Source organism: Lonchura striata, chromosome 8 (genome assembly GCF_046129695.1).
Source record: "Lonchura striata isolate bLonStr1 chromosome 8, bLonStr1.mat, whole genome shotgun sequence".
Taxonomy (NCBI): domain Eukaryota; kingdom Metazoa; phylum Chordata; class Aves; order Passeriformes; family Estrildidae; genus Lonchura; species Lonchura striata.
The window spans coordinates 33,884,517-33,903,080 of NC_134610.1; the positions used below are offsets into that span (position 1 = coordinate 33,884,517).

The window sequence follows — 18,564 nt, forward strand, 5'->3', positions numbered from 1 at the left end:
TTGTTTGACCAAAGTAATTAAAATAAGGCATTCCGGGTTAGATGTAAACATAGAGGTCAGCTGCACAGCAGGTGCCTGCTGCACAGCGAGCAGGTGTACGGCAACGACAGCAAGAGTGTCAAGTTCTGCTTCTCAAGGGGAAATACAAATTCAAAGTTACATTAATATTTAATTTTGTTTATTTGTTATGAATATGGGTCTCTCAATACTCAATACAAGCGGGGTTTGGATTCACCACAATGGGTTCAAGTCTGAAAGACCAAGCTACCCAATGTTCCAGAGATAAAACTGCCTTTCACCACCCCAGCTCTTGTCACACAGAGAACCACTCCGTGTTGTACAAAGACGTTTAAATTTTAAGTTAATTAAATATTAGATATCCTGCATGTGAGCACACTTATTACTAACATGTGCTTTGTGTCACTTCCTTTAAAGAATATTATACAGCATATTTTACTTACATTCTGATGTCTGATTTTATGCCATATATCAACATAGAAAAGGATTCTACAAGACTCTGCAAAGTAGTAAGCATCTTCCCTACTTGTCACTGACAATGTCTCTAGCAATAAGTTCTTTCATTATTTCATTGGTACCACCATAGATTGGCTGAACACGGGCATCCACAAAAGCTCTGAGGGAGGAAAAAACAAAACAAGGAAATATTACAAACAACTCCTCAAAATGACCACACAACCAAAAAAGAGAGCATTTTATCTTTAGAGATCCCTCTTTTTAAAGTATACTATTCCCACTGATAAAGTAGTTCTTATTTTCTAAGGGGCTTCAACTACCTAGAATATTACAACTTTCCAGGGTGCTGTGTTCCAAACCAGGAACTGGGTCAGCATCTCTTCCCTGTTTGTTTATAGTGTAAAGTCTCCACTACTGCCTCTAATTAAACAAAAAAAAGCCCTATAAACCAAGACTCCTGCTTCTACTCCACTCCCAATTCTTGCTCCTGGTGACAGCACACAGGATGATGACAGAGCTTTTCCATCTTCATTCTGCTTCATCACACAGGAGTAATTTGGCATTCTCTGGAAACATACATATTACTGGATCATAGAGATAATTAAACCTTCTGCGAGGAACTACTGTACACACAGACAAGCAGGGGTTCAAGGACACCCCAAACTGGCCTTCTTTAACAAGACAGCGCAGATCACTCACAAATTACACTAAATGAAAACATGGAGGAACAAGTTATTTTAAAGCAACATTTCATACTTAATGTATTTAGAATTTAAGTAAAATCTAAACCTCCTCAGTTAAAAGAAATAGCTTACTTATCACAGCTGCACAGCAGTCCTGTGTTTGTGCTATTTCTACTGTCAAGATTACCACCTCTTTGATTTATTTATTAAAAACAGCACCAAAATCTCCACTTGGGTGTGTCACACAGGCTGTACACAAACTTCACAGATAATATATGCGGATATATACAAAAGCCCCATAAATATCTCTAAATTCATAAAATCAGAAAAAAATGGGAATAGCAAATTTCTTTTTCTACATATCAATCTCAACTTTTTCATTTTAAAATGTGTAAAAAATCAGACTGTAGCCAGATACAATCTTGATTTAATGATCTGATACTCAGTGGTAGCTGACCAACACATTGTCTTCACCCATATACATTTAATTTCAGATAAAACATAAAACTAGCTCTCCTCATCTCTACTTTTATAGTTTTGCTTCTTTTTTTTTTTTTTTCAATTAACATTTTCTTCTAAAACCCAACTTCTCTTTTGTGAAAAAAGACAATAATTCCTGAACAGGTTTTGTGTTTTTTTGAAGAATCAAAACAAAGCCTTCCTGCAGACATCTGTACAGCAGATTCCCTTTCAGTTAAACATGAGAAAAGGAACACTAAATCACTACTAACACTAAACAGCTAACACAGAGATGCAAAAGAAGTGCCTCATTTGACTTTGCTGGTAATCTCTCATCACACAATCTGAAATGTTACACTTACTTTGCAATTGGATACTCCCACATGTACCCCCATCCTCCGTGCATTTGTACACACTGGGTAGCTACGCTGTTTTGGAGATCAGAACACCTTAAATGGCCAAAAGGAAATTTGCTTTTAGAAGGACATTATATTACAAAAGATAAAGATATGTTAACAAGACAAAAACATAACTTGATTAGTAAGAAATAAAGACTGCTCAATTTAATGCATTAAAGGTTTGCTCCCTTTATGGGACAGCTTTCGGAGAAGGAAAGGTTTCAAAACAGACAGGCTTGTTTACCTTTCTCACAGGCCAAGAGAATTCTTTTGTGAAGGAAGTCGATACAGTCTTTTCTTGCCAAATCCCTCAGCTTTGTCAGAAATTAACAATAAACCAGGCTTCCCCCACCACTGCCATTAGCAACACACAGGGATACTCTTTGAGCATAACCATCACCTGGGCATAATTTATTTTCTGCAATAAACTTTCCCAATAACCTTTTCTGTAATTGCTTTCAATTCTAAACATACTGTAATTCTCCAACAGCATTTGTTGACCACAAAATATGGATTTAATAGCACAAAATAAAAATTAATTGCACTGGAAGCTCAAGCTGTAGTTAGAAGACATGAAAAAAAACACTTTCTAATCATGCAGCTTTCAGTGGCAACTGAAGAAATGAAAATGAAAAGCCAATTGCTTCTCCTTTTCCCCAAGCTATCCCCTCTTTCATTTAAATCTTTACAGTTTATTATATCAACTCTAATTCTGCAGCTGTGAGTTACTGCAATTGCCTTTCCTAAGTATATTCTCAAATTCTTTTAGGTATCTACCACAACCTGTCACAAGAAAAACCAAACCAAAACAACCCTACAGACCATTTCCAGATATGAAAAAAAAGATATACAAATCAGGTTTTAAAATCCTTCAAGGCTCTAACTCAAGTCATGAAGTTTGAAGGAGAATTTGAGACTAGAGTGAATCTCCCAGTACATTAGGGAATAAAGCATAAAATTTCTACATTAAAGGATTTTCTAGACCATTTAAGTGAGTCTTACAGAAGGGTCACAGGGACACCCCTGGGGAAAGAGGAAATCCACAACAAATCATGATGGTAAACAGCTGTGAAAGTGAGGGATTTTCAAAAGCCCTGCTTAGGGAAATTTGTTGAGGAAGAGAGTCCGCATATCTCAGCTGGCATTAGTTCTTTCCTCCTCCTCAAAACAGAATGCCTCTGCTTCTGTACCTGGTACTTCTAGGTAATCACTGCCAGGAATAGCACTCCAAACCCTTCCTTCCATTGTAAATATTTGTGCTCATTTCCTCTATACTCATTTTGAAAAGCCTAAAAACTGTAAGCATGTGTATCTTCTATTAATGTCTTTGCTCGTGTCTCATGTGGGTTTTTTTCTCTCATCTTTGCAATGAGCTTTAACTATATAAATTTGTGTACCACTACCTTAGATATTTCCAGTTGTTTTGCTTTGGTAAAACTAAGTTAACATATAACACCATCAAGTACAGGGTGAGGGAGAAGTAGTTCTGGACAATACAGGAAAGCACTTTTTCAGTCTCCATTACAGCAACAGCTGTAGCCAACTATTTCTTCCCAAAACCAGATTGCTTTGAAAACTAACTAGGTCAAACAGCTATTCTTAAGTAATGTTAATTAAGCAGTATCATAGAGCTTCAAATGTATTTAAATTTGGCTCCCAATATTCAAATTTTGCTTTCAAAAAAACCAAAGCCATATACCCCATTAAAAAAACAAAGAAAACAACAACAAAAAAATCCAACAACAAATTGCTAACAATAAAATGCAAATTATTGTCAAAATACCAATGGAGCACTTACTTAAAGCTAAAGCAGAGCCATGATCTTGTTATTAATGGAAGCCTATTTTAAAAATATGCCTTTACTTTGAAATTATATAGTTAACCAAACTTGGTTTTCAGTGTAACTCTGACTTTTGTTGCCCACATCATTAGAGTTAAGATCATGCAAGTAACACTCCCAGATGACTGTAAGCACATACCAGTACTTGGCCATGGAGGCTGTGGCAGAGTCCAGGCGTTTATCTGCATGCAGCTGCAAACAGTTGTCCATAAAAGCTCGGCCCACACAAACCTGAGTTTTTATTTCAGCCAACTTGTGCTGTACTGTCTTGTTTCGGAAGTGGATAGAGAGGGGAGAGGAGAGTAGTGCAGTTTAATACTTTAGGTAGAAAACACAGCATTTTCCAAAAGGACTGCTGTTAAAAATCACTATTTCAAATTTTGGCTCTGTACATCAGAAGACACCATACTTTCCAGACAATAATGTATTCACCAGTCCTATTAGACAAAATTACTGCTCTTTATTTCTCAAGGTAAGCTCAATACACAAATTTAAGAGAAAAAGCACAAGAGAAAGGGAAAACACATTCCTAGAGAGCATGTGGCAGAAGGCCCAGAGTGCTGTCACCCTTGGCTCCCTCTGGCGAGGAAATGTCCTTTCACTCTTTAGAGCATGAACTTTCCCAATTAATACATTTCACTATCTATTTAATGCTTTTTCTGTGTATTCTTCAGAGTTTAAGTTACATGCAAAGAGACTGAAGCAAAACATAAAAGGAATTTTAAAATATCAAAGTTTTTCAGCACTGAGTTCTGTCACATTGGAAAAGAGGTTTAAATAGAAGAGGTAAAATTCAACACAAGGTTATGCAAAACCAGACCAGGCAGGCATTAGACCATCTTCTTGTAATTCTGGTAGGGAGGGGATAAAAAAATCACCCACTAATGAAAGTTCCTTCTTATTTCAGTTCTATTAATATAAAAAAAAAAAATCTTGCTTCCCTTGACAATAAATACACTGGGCCAGTGTACTACTACAAGGAAAGAATTCATTTCAAACGCTGTAACGTGGCATGACTAAATGAATTAGCCCAAGGCAGAGCTTTAATTGGAAAGGATTATTTATAATATGCACACTCAAGTCATCACCAACAAAAAAAAAAAATTGAAGAGATATGCAGAAATTCATTATTTTGGCAAAAATAATATACCTTTTGAAATTTATTATCCACCTGCTGGTGGCCTAGCCTAAAAAGGGAGATTATTTTGGAGATCTCTTCACAGAGAACTACTACAAATAGGAAGCATCCTCTACCTACATTTAAACAAGTTAAAATATAGTTCTTTTGTGTTTCAGTCACACAGTGAGAATACTAAATTCCATCTGGAATTATGGACTCCTGAAGGTTAACTTATGAAGATCATAATCCCCTGAATATATCTAGCATTCCAGCCTCTGAAAGTTTTTTGAGTTTTACAAAGTCTCAAGACGTAGAAATGGATTTTTTGGTAATTATTCCAGAAGTGTATCAGAAAAAGAGGTAGCCAACATCTTTAGCCCATGTGAGTCCGTTCTATCCTATAAACCAAACATGCAGGAGCTTGGCCTTCTTCAACCCTAACACTTAATGTCGTTGTCAGGAAAACTGTAGTATAGTAGTCCTGTGGAAAGCAACATCTATTTTATGACTGTAACTAAAGAGTGTAGGCACAAACATCTCAGAACTCAATTACCTACCCCCATAAGGAGTGAGCTCTGCCCACAGAGCATGACCCAACATGCACTTACACAAACACCTAGACTGCTGCTGGCTGAGGAGTCTCATCACAAGATTCATGAAGCACCTCCACAGCACTCGGGCAGCAAGGTCACTGCTGGGAGTTCCCCTCCTCCAGCAGCCTCCAAAATAATTCTGCAATGCTCTGTGTGCAGAGGAACACAGTACCTGCACAGGCTGCCCCCAGGATTTCAGGTGTGATGGCCCCTGCGATTAGGACCTCTGGCAGTAAAATGCAAGCTCAGATGGACAAGGGAATCATTCTTCAGCTGCAGCAAGGAGCCAGGACACTCCTGCCTACCTATTTCCCCCTCAGAAGCAGCACTGCTGGGAGGTTACCCACCCAAGTCATAAAATACACATATTAAGGCTTTTCTGGTGCTTCTTTAGAATTACTATTTTTGCATTTCAAAAATGAACAATGGGCACACAGCGGCAAAAAGCAGCCACAGTGAAAACTTTGATAATGACCCTTTCAAAGCAGCCCAGTAATTTTCATTTCATCACTACTTCACATACAAAGCTATACAGCAAACATACACTAGAATCTCTACACAAGCGGCTGAGTTCTAACTCACCTGCAAATGTGCAATTGTCTTCCCAAAAGCTTTTCTTTGCCTCACATAATTCCTTGTTTCTTCAAACATGAATTCACAGCTAGCAAGAGCCATATCAGCAATTAGCAGCCTTTCCTTTTGAAACACAAATTACAGAATCCAGTTGAGTTAGTCCTACATTTCTCCGCATCAGATGCACAATTAGGACACAGATGTTCAGTGCTGTTCATTAAGGGAGTGGGAGCAGAAGTCACAAAAAATATCAAACCAGACATACTGCATTACTGAAATTAATGAGTTGGACAAATGCCTTGCTGTCTAAAGCTCACTTTTAAGTCTTTACTGGCATAATGCTTCATCACAATGACTCAAAAAATAGCTACAGATGGACCACAGGAATCTTACTTACTGAAAAATTCACTTCAGATTCTGTTTCAATTATTGACTTCCACTGCTTGGTTTAAACAACAACTGTATTTAACAATTTCAATAGAACAATTATAGGGGGGAAAAGCCTACAAAAAATGGCTTGTTTTTCCTTCTTCATTGCAGAGTGAAAAACAAAAACTAAATGCAGAACAATTTTTTCTGTCAACACTGTCAACTGATGTATTCCATTGAACCTGTTCATGGGGACATCTATTTAAAGCATTAAAAGACTTCCTTTGATCATGTTTTGTATTTACTCACAGTATAAAATTTAAAAATATGGTCCCTATCAAATGAGGTAAATATGTCATAGCTTTGACAAAGCACAGACACATTTTGGAAAACATTGCCTCCTTGTCCTCTGAAATAATTCCAGAATTTCATAAACTGAGCTGTAAAAAGTAGCAAGATATTTTGGCAGCTAAACAATTTCTTTACTTTGTTATATGAACAGAGTTCCATGTAACTTTAATATGCTTCTACTTGCAGAAGAGCTAGAACAGCAGTGCTTGTTTCTTGAAAGAGAATGCCAAATGAATCAAAGATATCCAAGCTGTACTTTAATTTACTAAGCAAAGTGCTTCCATACTGGTAATACACAAGAAATCTGTGTTATGTCCTTTTTAATACACTACCCTCAGGTTTTTCAACAGCTGGGTTGCTGATTAAGATATCTGTCTTTGAACTGGTGGGATATCAACACTTTTAGCAATGCCCAAGGAATTCTACACCTATCACTGTGTTCTTCAGTTAAAAAACAGCAGCATCAATAAAACACAGCACACAAGCCTGTCAAGAGACTAGAAAAGATTGATGTCTGGAGACATTTTGGGATGAATGTGTGGGGGTGGGGGCAGGCTAGGCCCTGTTCTGGCGAGGTGTGCCCTGCTCTGCACACCACAGCTCCCAGACCAGCCTTGCAGGGTCTGTGGCACACTGGAGGCAGTGCCCCAGTCTTGCCTAAGCCAGCTCCTGAGTGGCTGAGTAGCCATGGTCCCATCTTGGGGGAAACGCAGGGTGGCTCTGGGGTTTAAAAGACTGACCACAAGGGGAGCTTGTTTTGACCCTATCAACCTCTAGGAGTCTTTACCTCATCATCACTGGAACTCAGGAGTTGGTAGTTACATGTGTGTTTTTCTGTATTTTTTCTATCTGTCTTTCTCCCTTTCTTCTTCTAATTCTCTTTTCATAGAACATTTTGGGTAATGTAACATCAGACAGGTTTAAAGGCTGCTAAGTTAAACAGACTAAGTTAATGGTAAGGCAGGTTGGATGTTGCACTACATCCTTTGTCCAAGTTCCTTGATTTTCTACATTTTGCCAGTAAACTTGTGTAATTTTGACCTCCTGAGACTATCTGGTCACTACTTCTCCTGTGAGCTTAAACCATAGAAATGTTTAGGGGTTTTAGAAAGGCATCCCACTTTGGTAAGCCAGGTGGCTCACCACAATACATGAACTTCACAACTAATGACAAAATCTGTCTCGGTGTTCTTCCTGCAGACAGCAAACGCTCACATTCCTTTTACCTGAGGCAGCTCTGCCATCAGATAGTAGAAGCCTTTGTTCTCCTTTCCAAGCAAGGCACTGGCTGGCAGCCGCACATCTTCAAAAAACAGCTCTGCTGTGTCCTAAGAGGATTTGAAATGCAACAGTTGTGAGTCTGACATTCTTGTCCCATTAAACTTAATTTTTCCCTATTGTTTTCTTGCTATTGTGCACTTTTAACTTGAAATCCCAGATTTAGCCTGGAAGGATCCTTCAAAAGTCTTCTAGCTGGCATCCTACTCAGAGTAGCTCCAGAAAAACAATCAGCTGAGGGCCTTGTCTAGTTAAATTTTCCAAAGCTTGAAAGATGAAGACTCCAGGACCTCTCTCAGCCCCTGTGCAAGTATCCAATCACTTTCCTGGTGGACTTTTTTCCCCTAATACCTACTAAGAATTTTCCTTAACATAACTTGTCTCCTTTGCCACGCCTTCCCAAAGAAGGATCAGGCCCCACCATCTCTATAGCTAAACACTTCAGAGTAAATGCATCCAGCTTCCTCAGCCTCTCCTTGCACATCACATGCTTCAGACTTCCACAAGCAAAATCAGGATACATTACATTGCATGTTTGTGCTCTGAAGTCTAACAACTAGAACAGAACCATAGCTGTATCTTACATTTATTTAGCAGTTGTCAGGCATTAAGTGGGTTTAGACTTTCTCCAAACCTATTGCATTAGAGGTTGTATGAACTCACTTGAGCTTTCAGGCCAATTTTGTGAAGTTTGCGTCCTTTGATGAAACCTTTTGTTCCATTTTCCACCAGAAAAAGGCTGATCCCATGAGCAGGGGATCGCGCCTCCCGGTTTGTGACTGCAACCACAATCACTACATCGCTCATCCAACCATTAGTGATGAACACCTGTAAAAAAAATAATTTAGAATAAAGCAAGGTGGATAGAGGTTAGATGAGATCACCAAGTAGCATAAAGTAAAATTACATTGACACTTTTAAAGGTGAACTGAAAGGTAAGGTTCACTTGTCCAGAAGAATTTCATGCTTTTAATATTAAGGGTTTAGGAACAAGGCAGACATTATTGTGAGAAGTACTGAGTGAGGCAGAAGTGTGAAGTTAAAGAATGCACAGATCTGTTTCTTCTGTCTGTCCCATGATAAAGAAGGAATACAGCATCAAATGTAGATATTATAAAACCACAGAGGTTCTCTTGTCTAGAAATTAAATTATTTAGGTGTAACACTCAAAACTACCAACAGCTTCTTGCCACAACTGCTTACTATCACCCTGCAGAACAACTCATGAGCCTGTCAAATGGATCCATCTTCAGTCCAGCAAAAGAAAGCTTTCTGCCCTGTGTATGGCTTCAAATGAGTGGCATGGGCACCTTTTTAGCACCTATGCATATATATCTGCTTGCACACATTCTCACCACTGAAATTCTGCTAAGACTAGAAGTCTCCATCAGTACTATGTTATCAGCAGCAGTACCAAATAAGATTAAGACATTTCATAGCTTTTAAAAAAATGGTCTGTTGAACCTACACTGACACTTCAACACTATTTCTGCCTTCTTATTTTTCATTATGGTAATGAAAAAAACTGCTTTGCCACAACTTGCCAACACAGTGAGAGCATCTGAAGAAGCTGTTTTGGCTTTTTCTTACATGACCAGCAAGCTCCTGAATAAAGATTCCACAGCTTGCACTGTGGCAACACAAGTTTTTACTCAGGCCACAGAAGATTTCACAGCAGTAGTACATACATTTTACTGTTAAACATCAGTACTAAGAAACAATTTGCTCATACTACACAGCACATTTTTTCCCCCTCTCCTTCAACAGCTTAAGGGAAAATAAGCCTTTTTAGTAGGCTTATTTTAAAGCTACAAAAAACAACTTATACAAGCCATTCCATAAATCAGTTTGTAAATGGCCTGCAACAGACATATCTCAAGACCTATAAAAAAAAGTAACTGGAAAAAAAACCCACCTACAACATAAACCACACAAAAACCCCAAACCAAAAGCAAAATGAATGGGAGGAGATGCTGAGAGCAGTGCACATCCTGCTGCATTCAGCTAAATGTATTCAGTTCCTAAAGCCAATGAGCAGCATGTATGTCAGTGCACTTACCTTACTCCCATTAAGAATCCAGTCACTTCCATCTTTTTTTGCATATGTCCGTACTCCCTGTAAGTCACTAAAATGAAATTCAAAAGGTCCTTCAAAAAACCATTCCAGAAACTGCAATTTGTATCTTGGATTCTAACCAGTACAAAATAAGGTAGATTTTATGCCACCCAGACATGGGCTCAGTGAAAGAATAGTGAGACATCATGAAATAGCTGAGTGTAACAGAAACCACAAGCAGGGTGTGGAAAAGGATGATAAATCTATGCAACCATAGAGGAGCATGAGATCCCATTCCCCATCTCAGCTTGTGGGAGGTGGTGTAATGCAAGCACTGATATCAACAGGTCAGCATCCAACTACACAGGTACACCTCAGACGACAAATGTCAGATAAAACCAATCCTCTTCACAGGCTCAATCCTGATCAGGAGGCTCTGTGAAAAGCCACCACAACAACATGCAACATCTGCCACTTGTAGAAACATCACACCAACAGGTTTGTGTCCCTCTCTCTTTTGGAAACAGGTAAGATCAGCAGTATCTACTCCAAACATGGGCTGGGCAAGAAGGGACATTTCTCTGAAAGGATTCAGAGGAAAGAAAAACAAGGTGTTCTGTTCTACAGAAAAAAACTAATAGTAAAGCCAAGCCTTCTTTACCAAGCTATGTAATGTCCCACTGATTATGCTTCATATAATAAGTATGTTCACATGACAAGCAAGTTGGTAACTATAAGCTCAGACTGCAAAAGCAAATATAAAGCATGTTTGCCCACAGTGGGACAATACAGAAATGGATTCTGAGCTACTATCCTGGAATGACAAAGCTGTAGTAAAGTAATCTATAACAGGTTTTTCAAGTCTTACCTATAATGTAGGATAGTCTAATCTGTAAAGTAACTAACCAGGATGCTCAGAATGTTTTTCACTAACAAATCAACAGGCAGCAAATAATGTTGTGACTATTGTTTTAGTAGTTGGCTTACCTGCCAGCCCCAGGTTCTGTCATGGCAATAGCTCCAATGCACTTGCCTGCAACCATCTGGGGGATAAAGTGCTTAATCTGTTCTTCAGAGCCATAGTTTGCAATGTAGGGCATGACTATATCTGAATGAAGGCTGAACCCTGGGCCTGTACAGTTAACATACATCCTGGAAAAAAATGAGAGGTGGGGGGAAGTTCAGAAAAAAGTTCTACCAAAGACTTGAACACTGAACTTGCACCATAGCAACACAGACCCAATAATGAAGAAAACCCCACTACACAGAAGTCTCAGAGATCTTTTACCATTATTTATAGAATTTAATTTCACAGCCAAATGAGTACATAACCCATCAGGCTGAAAAAAAAAAAAAAAAAGCTTTCCACAGTCACAACGCCAGTGTTACTCAAACTATGATCCAGAATACTTAAACCAGGAGGGATTTACATATATGTAAACTATCCTTTCCACAGGGAAGATAACATAATTTTCTATAAGCAAATGTAGTCCATAATGAGGATAACTTATGGAGAAAAAATACATTCACAAACAACATGATTATTTGAAATTCTTCCTGAAGCATGCAGTACTCACTGCTCCTCCCAGACGATGGCTGAAGAGAGAATATCTGCTCCGATGCCTCCATGTTTCTCAGCAATAGCAACACCCAGCAAGCCCTGCTGCCCAGCTTTTTCCCAGAGCTCCCTGCTCACTTGGCCCTCCTTCTCCCACCTGTGAAAAGAACACAAAAGCAGGGTCACACACTGTGCTACTATCTATCTGTCATGGCTGCTGCTTCACACTGGAACACCAGGAAACAGTGCCAAGGTACACAGACAGCTCTGTGTCACAGCCAAGAAGCAGTGGCTTAATCAGAGTTCCTAATCTTCAAGTCCACAGATGACACTGGCATTGCAGGGACACCAACTGCAAAACAAGTTTGAACTCTTGCTTCCAGTGCATAACCTGACAAGATTTCATTAAGACTTGTTATGATTCTTACACCAGACTGGGATTTAGGCAATTTAGCCCCAACCATCTGGATAATTACAAGTCTTTATCCTCCTAACATTCCATTCATAAAAGCACATTTACCCACATAAAAAATGAGCATGCACATCAGTATCTTTCATCAAACATTTCAACTCTACCAATGAAAAATGCTTTATCAGAACCAAATGATATCATATTAATCAGTTTTGTATAAAAATCTGTCCCTGTCCACTTCTTATGAGTCAGTATTGTATCTTGGTAAATTACTGCTTTAAGGTACTTTCATATTTGTGTAAATACGTAGCTGAGGCTTATCTGCTGACAGTTTGCAAACTTTAACACCACAGGAATCATCTATTCTTGGAAAATTAGTGCCTCTTTATGGGGTTTGCCAACTCAGTAGAACATTGGATGGCCATTAACAGTCCAGGTTTTCTTTTATTTAATGCCTTTATTTTCTAATGCCACAATTTAAAAATTATATGGTAGACAGATGGTACCAGAGACATTTCTCTGACACACCTGTGTGCAGAAGAGCTATACCATAGCTATTTACCTGCAGTTAATCAAGTATCTTATCATACATATAAAACAGAATCAGAATCACAGAATGGTTTGGACTGGAAGGGACCTTAAAGCTCATCCAGTTCTGACCCCATTCCATGGGCAGTGACATTTTTCACTAGCCCAGGTTGCTCCAAGCCCCATCCAACCTGGCCTTGACCACTCCCAGTGATGGGGCAGCCACAGCTCCTCTGGGCAAGCTGTTCCAGTATTTAAGCCGATTCACAGAGCTTTTGCTCCTACACTGGAAATCTTAAATCTCTTTTTACCATCTCTGCTTTCCCCCTGATCCCCACTTTCAGGGACATTCCTGTCTCTACTTCACCCAGCACCAAAACTTCTCCTCACAATAATCCACAACTGCATTCACTGAGGCTACATTTGTCTCTTCACCTCAGCCCAGACAATTAATGTTCTGTGCCTGAGGCCTCCTTGTTTACTTGAAAGGTGTGAGAACAGAGGGGTTCATAGGCCACTGCAGTGATGCAAGAATACAAGCTGAACTTCATACAGCCTCCTTAAGAAATTGTTGTGTCAGCAAGATGTCAAATAGGATTTGCAGCAACCTCAAGCAGAGCCAATACATGTCCACAAACCTGCCCTGGAAGTCCTTCCAACATAAAATGAGGGAAAACAGCTGGTTTTATGGACAGAATATGGCTGTACAGTGGAAGAGCATACTACTAAAAGGTTGTAGTTTGAGGATTAAAACAAAACAGTCACCAATTCTGCTGTAAGCCTCCCACATCTCATTCCTGCCCCAGAGCCATTATGTTCCACCCACCCACCTCAGCTGTCTGTGGATACACAACTGAGCTATGTCAGGATCCTCTCATCTAGCAGGGCAATTTTGGAATAAGCCCTTCACTATCCCTTGCTGTTTTCACTTCAAGTAAACTAAAAATTGCTGAAGACACTACTGCAGCTTGACACTTTTGGTTCAAAACCATACCCTGAGTTTATTTTTTCCCTTTTCACCACTATAATGTGATTGGATATGACTAAATAAAGGCTAAAACCACCCTCCAGGTCTAGCCCAGTGGAATTGCAACACTTCTACTCTGTACAGAAAATGCACATATTTCCACAGAAATAAAAATTAAAGAAATTCAAACAAAGAATGTTTTGTGCAAATTCACCTCACCATGCTATAAGTACTTGCATGTAGCTACAAAATCTACTGCAAGAGAGACAGTGACACATCATCAAAGCCTTTTTCAGTGACTATTTCCCAATAGTGTGGGAACTGAACTGCCCCCCAACTCCATACCAAAAACATTTGTGTTAGTTAGTCCTAGAGGCAGGGAAACTTTGCTGCAACTCTACAAATGTCATTTGTCTGCTCATGGGCCTAAGGATGCTAGTTTGCCTACACTGGAGCTCAAAGGATGCATTCAGTTTTGATTATGTGTGATTTTCCTTCACACGTGACTTTCAGAGGTTTGTTTTAATTTGGTAAATTTGAAATAGAAAGCTTGTACATGAAAACTTTAACATGGAACCTTTATATCCTATTGTATCAGGAGTAACACTGCAGAAAGCATTTTGAGGAAAAATGACTATTGGCAAACCAAAATGTTTAGGAGGTTATCTTACTCTGCATGAAAGGGCAGCACTTCTTCCTGAAAGAATTTCCTGGCACTCTCCCTGAAGATATCATGCTCTGATGAGAAGATCCTGCGAGTGCCTATGTCAGTCAAAGTTTTAGCAGAAGATGGTTCCAGGCGCTTTGTGCCATGCTGTTCTGTTTGCAGAGGACTGAAAAAAGACAAATTAATGCATCTGTTAGGACACAGGTACCCTATCTGCATAACCTTTTTAAAATGAAAGAAACTCCCGTGTTACTAAACACAGTTCACATCCCAACTCTGGCACACTGTTAGGTGTAAAGGATGATAAATACAAAGAACTAACATACACTGCACTCCACTGGACTATTAATGGAGGTAAAACAAGGTTGGTTTGTTCTTAACACTCCAAATAAATTAAAAACAATAATAATACACATATATAAGTAAAAGAATAAAATTACCCTAATAAAAACAAAAGAATACCTCAACAAAAAAATAAAAACCGAAACAGTGGTAAATGTCAGTAGTAGAAACCACAAAAGGAAAGCCTAATTATGAAATAAGAAAGAAGGTGTTACAACACTTTTGTGGGGGTTTAGAACATCAAGGATGACACACTACTTCAAGGCTGAAATAAAAATTCACTACTCATATTTGTGCATTGGATTCTTTGACTTGCTTTTGTTGCATTGCCATGAAACATCAGGAACTTTAAGTACAGAGCTGAGTACATGGAAAAGGCATTCACTTTTCCTTTCTCAAACTATTTTGTTAGTCTCTCAGTTACTCTGCACATCAACTGTGTGTAGTTCTAGAGAACTCAGCTGAGTCTATGCTTATTTACTCTGCTACAGAGACAAAATTCTTTATTTACTACCACATACAGTTACTCAGGCTCTGTCAGTACAATAATCCCCCTAAAACACAGACTCACTTCTAATAATATCTGGAAAAAACGGGATACAGCAACTTGCTTGTTTAGTATTTTGCATCCTCAAAGCTAGACACACAGTGCCTCTCTCAAAACCTCCACCTTATTTTTAAAGCTGTTTAAGGCGATGCTGACTTTTATTTACGCCCAACCTTTTGTTTGATTGTGCCCCACACAGGGAAGGGGGCTGGCTGCTCCCTCACGCTGGGAAAGACAGCTGGAAGGTCTGGCAAGGTGTGATAACGCGGTGCCCGGGCAAGGTCGCGCCCGGCTGTCACCGGCTGCCAGCACGGGACCCGCTGCTCCCGGGAAGCGGAGCAAAGGTCGGGAGCTCACGGGGATGGATGTGCCGCGGCTCCCGGGGCTCGCCCAGCCCCACTGCCCCCTGCCATGGGGGCACGGCCCCCCACACACGCACCCACAGCCTCCCAGCACATCCCCACAGAACGGGCAGCGCGTACACACAGCCCCGAGCAGCCGGACAAAGACATTCACCCCGGTCTTTCGGGAAGCCAAGCTGAGGGGCGCTCGGCCCCCCTCACCCCAGCGCTGCCCGGTCCCGCTCACCTGGGCTGGGCGGAGAAGGGCCGGGAGCCGGCAGCCCGCAGGAGGCCGCGCAGGCGGAGCAGCCGCGCCGCCATCTTACGGGACAGGGCGGGACGGGGCAGGGCGGCACCGCAGCCCCCGAGTTATGCCCGCACCCGCCTCCTCCTCTGCAAACCTCTTCCGGGCTGGGGGCGGGAGTACCGGGAAACATCGGTACACTTCGTATTCTTCTCGTGTAGCTTGCAATCGCCTCATGGAGGGGAGCGGGCGCAAAGCCGGACGAAGGCGCTGAAGGCGGCTCGCGTGATGGCGGCCGGCCTGAGGGACGGCCCTCCATGGCGCGGCTCCATCCTCAGAGCCCTCAGGAAAGGGGGCGGCATGGCGGGAAACAGCCCCCGGCCCTGAGGGCTGCCCTCACTGGGCCTTTTCGCCATTTTGCCTGCTGTTTTGGTTGGGAGAACCTGCCCGCCAAAATAACTTAGCACATTTTCTCTGTGTGTGTGGTTTTTTTGGTTTGTTTTGTTTTGATTTTTTTTTTAAATTCTGTCTTTTTTTTTTTTTTTTGGGGTTGTTCATTTTGTTGGGGGTTTTTGTTTGGTTTGTTTTTTGTTTGTTTGTTTTGGCTTTTTTGTGTTTTGTTTTGTTTTTTTTTTTGTTTTTTGTTTTTTTTGGTGGATGCGTGTGGTGTATTTTGTTTTTTTTTTTTCCCCCTTTTTTGAGTGCTGGCTCTCTAAATGAGGTGGTTTACCTAATAATCGTGTGTAAAGGAGCTTTCCAAAAATGGGGATGTTGTTCTGAATGTTACCCATTGCACAGCTCATATTCACACACTGAAGCAAAGTATTTCTGGTTTTTTAAATCCTAGTTTGTGTAAAATAAGGAGCTAGGTGGTAACCCATAAAAGGCTAGCTCCCCATTTATCAAAACTTTACTATATAGAGACTAACAGACAAAGGCATACATTTTATTACATAACCTCTTTACTGATTAGTACTCAACCCACTGTTTTCTAGTTATATCTTTCACTCCTCATGCAAATTAATCCTCATGTGCAGTTCTTCCCTCTGTTGGAGTCTGGAGTCTGTTTTGGGTAGGTGGTCAATGAACCAGTGGTCACAATCTCTCACTGCCACAAATACCTTTCCTCCAGTCACTGCAATGCTCATAACTGTGCTAATGAACAACTAAAAAAAAAAATACTCAGTTATTCACATCTTGGGAGGGGGGATTTCATATCAGAGGAGGCATTTTGAAATTTAGGGGACAGCAAACCATTGGAAGTGGGGAGAAGGATAAAGATTTAATAGTGTGCTTAAAGTGCTTCATCCCTTTGGCTCCTGAGGTCACCGTGCTGCAGGGGGCACAGTGCTGACAGAGGATACTCTCCCCAGTCAGCCAATTTGGGAGTTTTGAGCCTTAAATAGGCATCTTTCTCTAAGAAACAGTCTCCTATCAGTTTATTTTACCCTGACCTACAAAACTACAGATACAACTAGATATGCATAGAGATCTGATAACTAGATCTGATATCTAGAAAGTATGTGTTACCAATCATCATTAAGTATGGGGTTAAAATGATACACGGTTCTCATAACTGGGGTTTTACATACTTCCCTCATTTCCTGTGTGGTGGTGTGGAATTTTCAGGAATTACCCTCTGGAGTCATAAGATGGCACAAAAGAATTCAACAAAAAGGAAATTTTGAATCTTGATGTTTGTTAAGAAATAAAACAAATGCTGAAAAGGCTCAAAGTGCAAGTAGATTGGACCAGGAGATATTTTTCAAAACGTCATCATTTTAAACTGATACTTTATTGAGAGTGAATTGTACAAAATCTGTTAAAAGAATGCTTGTGGTTTGGGTGGTTTTTAATATTGATCCACAGTCTAATAAAAAATATTTTCAGCTACAGTGTTCCTACCCCTTAAGCCGGGAGATGGCACTAGGAGAGCAGCTATTCCTGTGGGTGGGAGTGTCTGAAAGCAGCAATGCCTTCCGAGCAGGGACGATGTTTTCAGTCTGTGACACATCGGCAATGCACAGAGCTGTCTGTATTTGCAGACAGAAGCACCTGCATTACAAAACCGGTTGCAACCTGGAAACTTGTCCTGTTTTTTCATTTAAGAGTGTGATCTCATTCAATCAGAGTAGGCAGGAGGGAACCATGCAGGAGCAGTTGAGAGGGTAGAAGTAAAAAGGAGATTGTTGGGAATTACTGAACTTGGATGCCTAGAAGTAAAATTTGGCTATCTTTATGAAGTCCTGTCAGGTATAGCCTCCTGGAAAGTGCCTTCCTTAAGCTGGTGTAGGCTCCTGGGTAAGCCCAACGCCTTGATCATCATCTGTTAGCAAGCAGGAGGCTGACAGGGAGAGTTGCATTCCCAGGGATGCCAGGTGAGCCTATTTACAGTCTTGGCAGCTTTGTTGTAGCTAGAAAATCTGGCAGGACATATCCCATCACATATGCACCTATGCATTGTAACGGAGCTGAGAGATGGTAGATCTTGTCCTAAGCCACAGAAAAGTGAACTTTGTCCAGGCTTCAAGGATTCGTTTCTGGGATCAGAAAATACCTTAAACAGATGGTGGCAATCAGATTGACATTTGGCATTTTTTGGGGAAGAAGGGTGGGTACAAAAATGGGACATTAAGAACAACCTTTTTCCTTTTTAATATGCTTACAGAAAACAGAGTAGAAGTAGATACTGCAACAGACAGAAAATACAAATGCATTGTTGCTCCTTACAGATGCTCTTTCCACTTTAGGATTGTGCTTTTCT

General features: G+C 40.4%; 1 protein-coding gene across 1 annotated transcript; it reads right to left on the reverse strand.

Annotated features, from left to right (window-relative positions):
- Positions 1-422: 422 nt before the first annotated feature.
- On the reverse strand, positions 423-15,935 carry ACADL (acyl-CoA dehydrogenase long chain). Its single transcript, XM_021532502.2, has 11 exons — positions 15,804-15,935; positions 14,331-14,492; positions 11,772-11,909; positions 11,182-11,346; positions 10,198-10,264; positions 8,802-8,966; positions 8,087-8,188; positions 6,150-6,263; positions 3,994-4,121; positions 1,979-2,065; positions 423-634 (listed from the first exon to the last, which is right to left on the reverse strand). The coding sequence occupies exons 1-11, from the start codon at positions 15,875-15,877 to the stop codon at positions 541-543; spliced, it is 1,296 nt and encodes a 431-aa protein (XP_021388177.1). The 5' UTR covers positions 15,878-15,935; the 3' UTR covers positions 423-540.
- Positions 15,936-18,564: the final 2,629 nt, after the last annotated feature.

Excerpts from the sequence above, each read along its gene's own strand:
- ACADL (XM_021532502.2), bottom strand. The coding sequence starts at position 15,877 with ATGGCGGCGCGGCTGCTCCGCCTGCGCGGCCTCCTGCGGGCTGCCGGC. Across the intron at positions 11,910-14,330 it reads GTGCTGCCCTTTCATGCAGA|GTGGGAGAAGGAGGGCCAAG; the intron begins GTAAGATAACCT and ends TTCTTTTCACAG. Across the intron at positions 8,189-8,801 it reads AAATTGGCCTGAAAGCTCAA|GACACAGCAGAGCTGTTTTT; the intron begins GTGAGTTCATAC and ends AAATCCTCTTAG.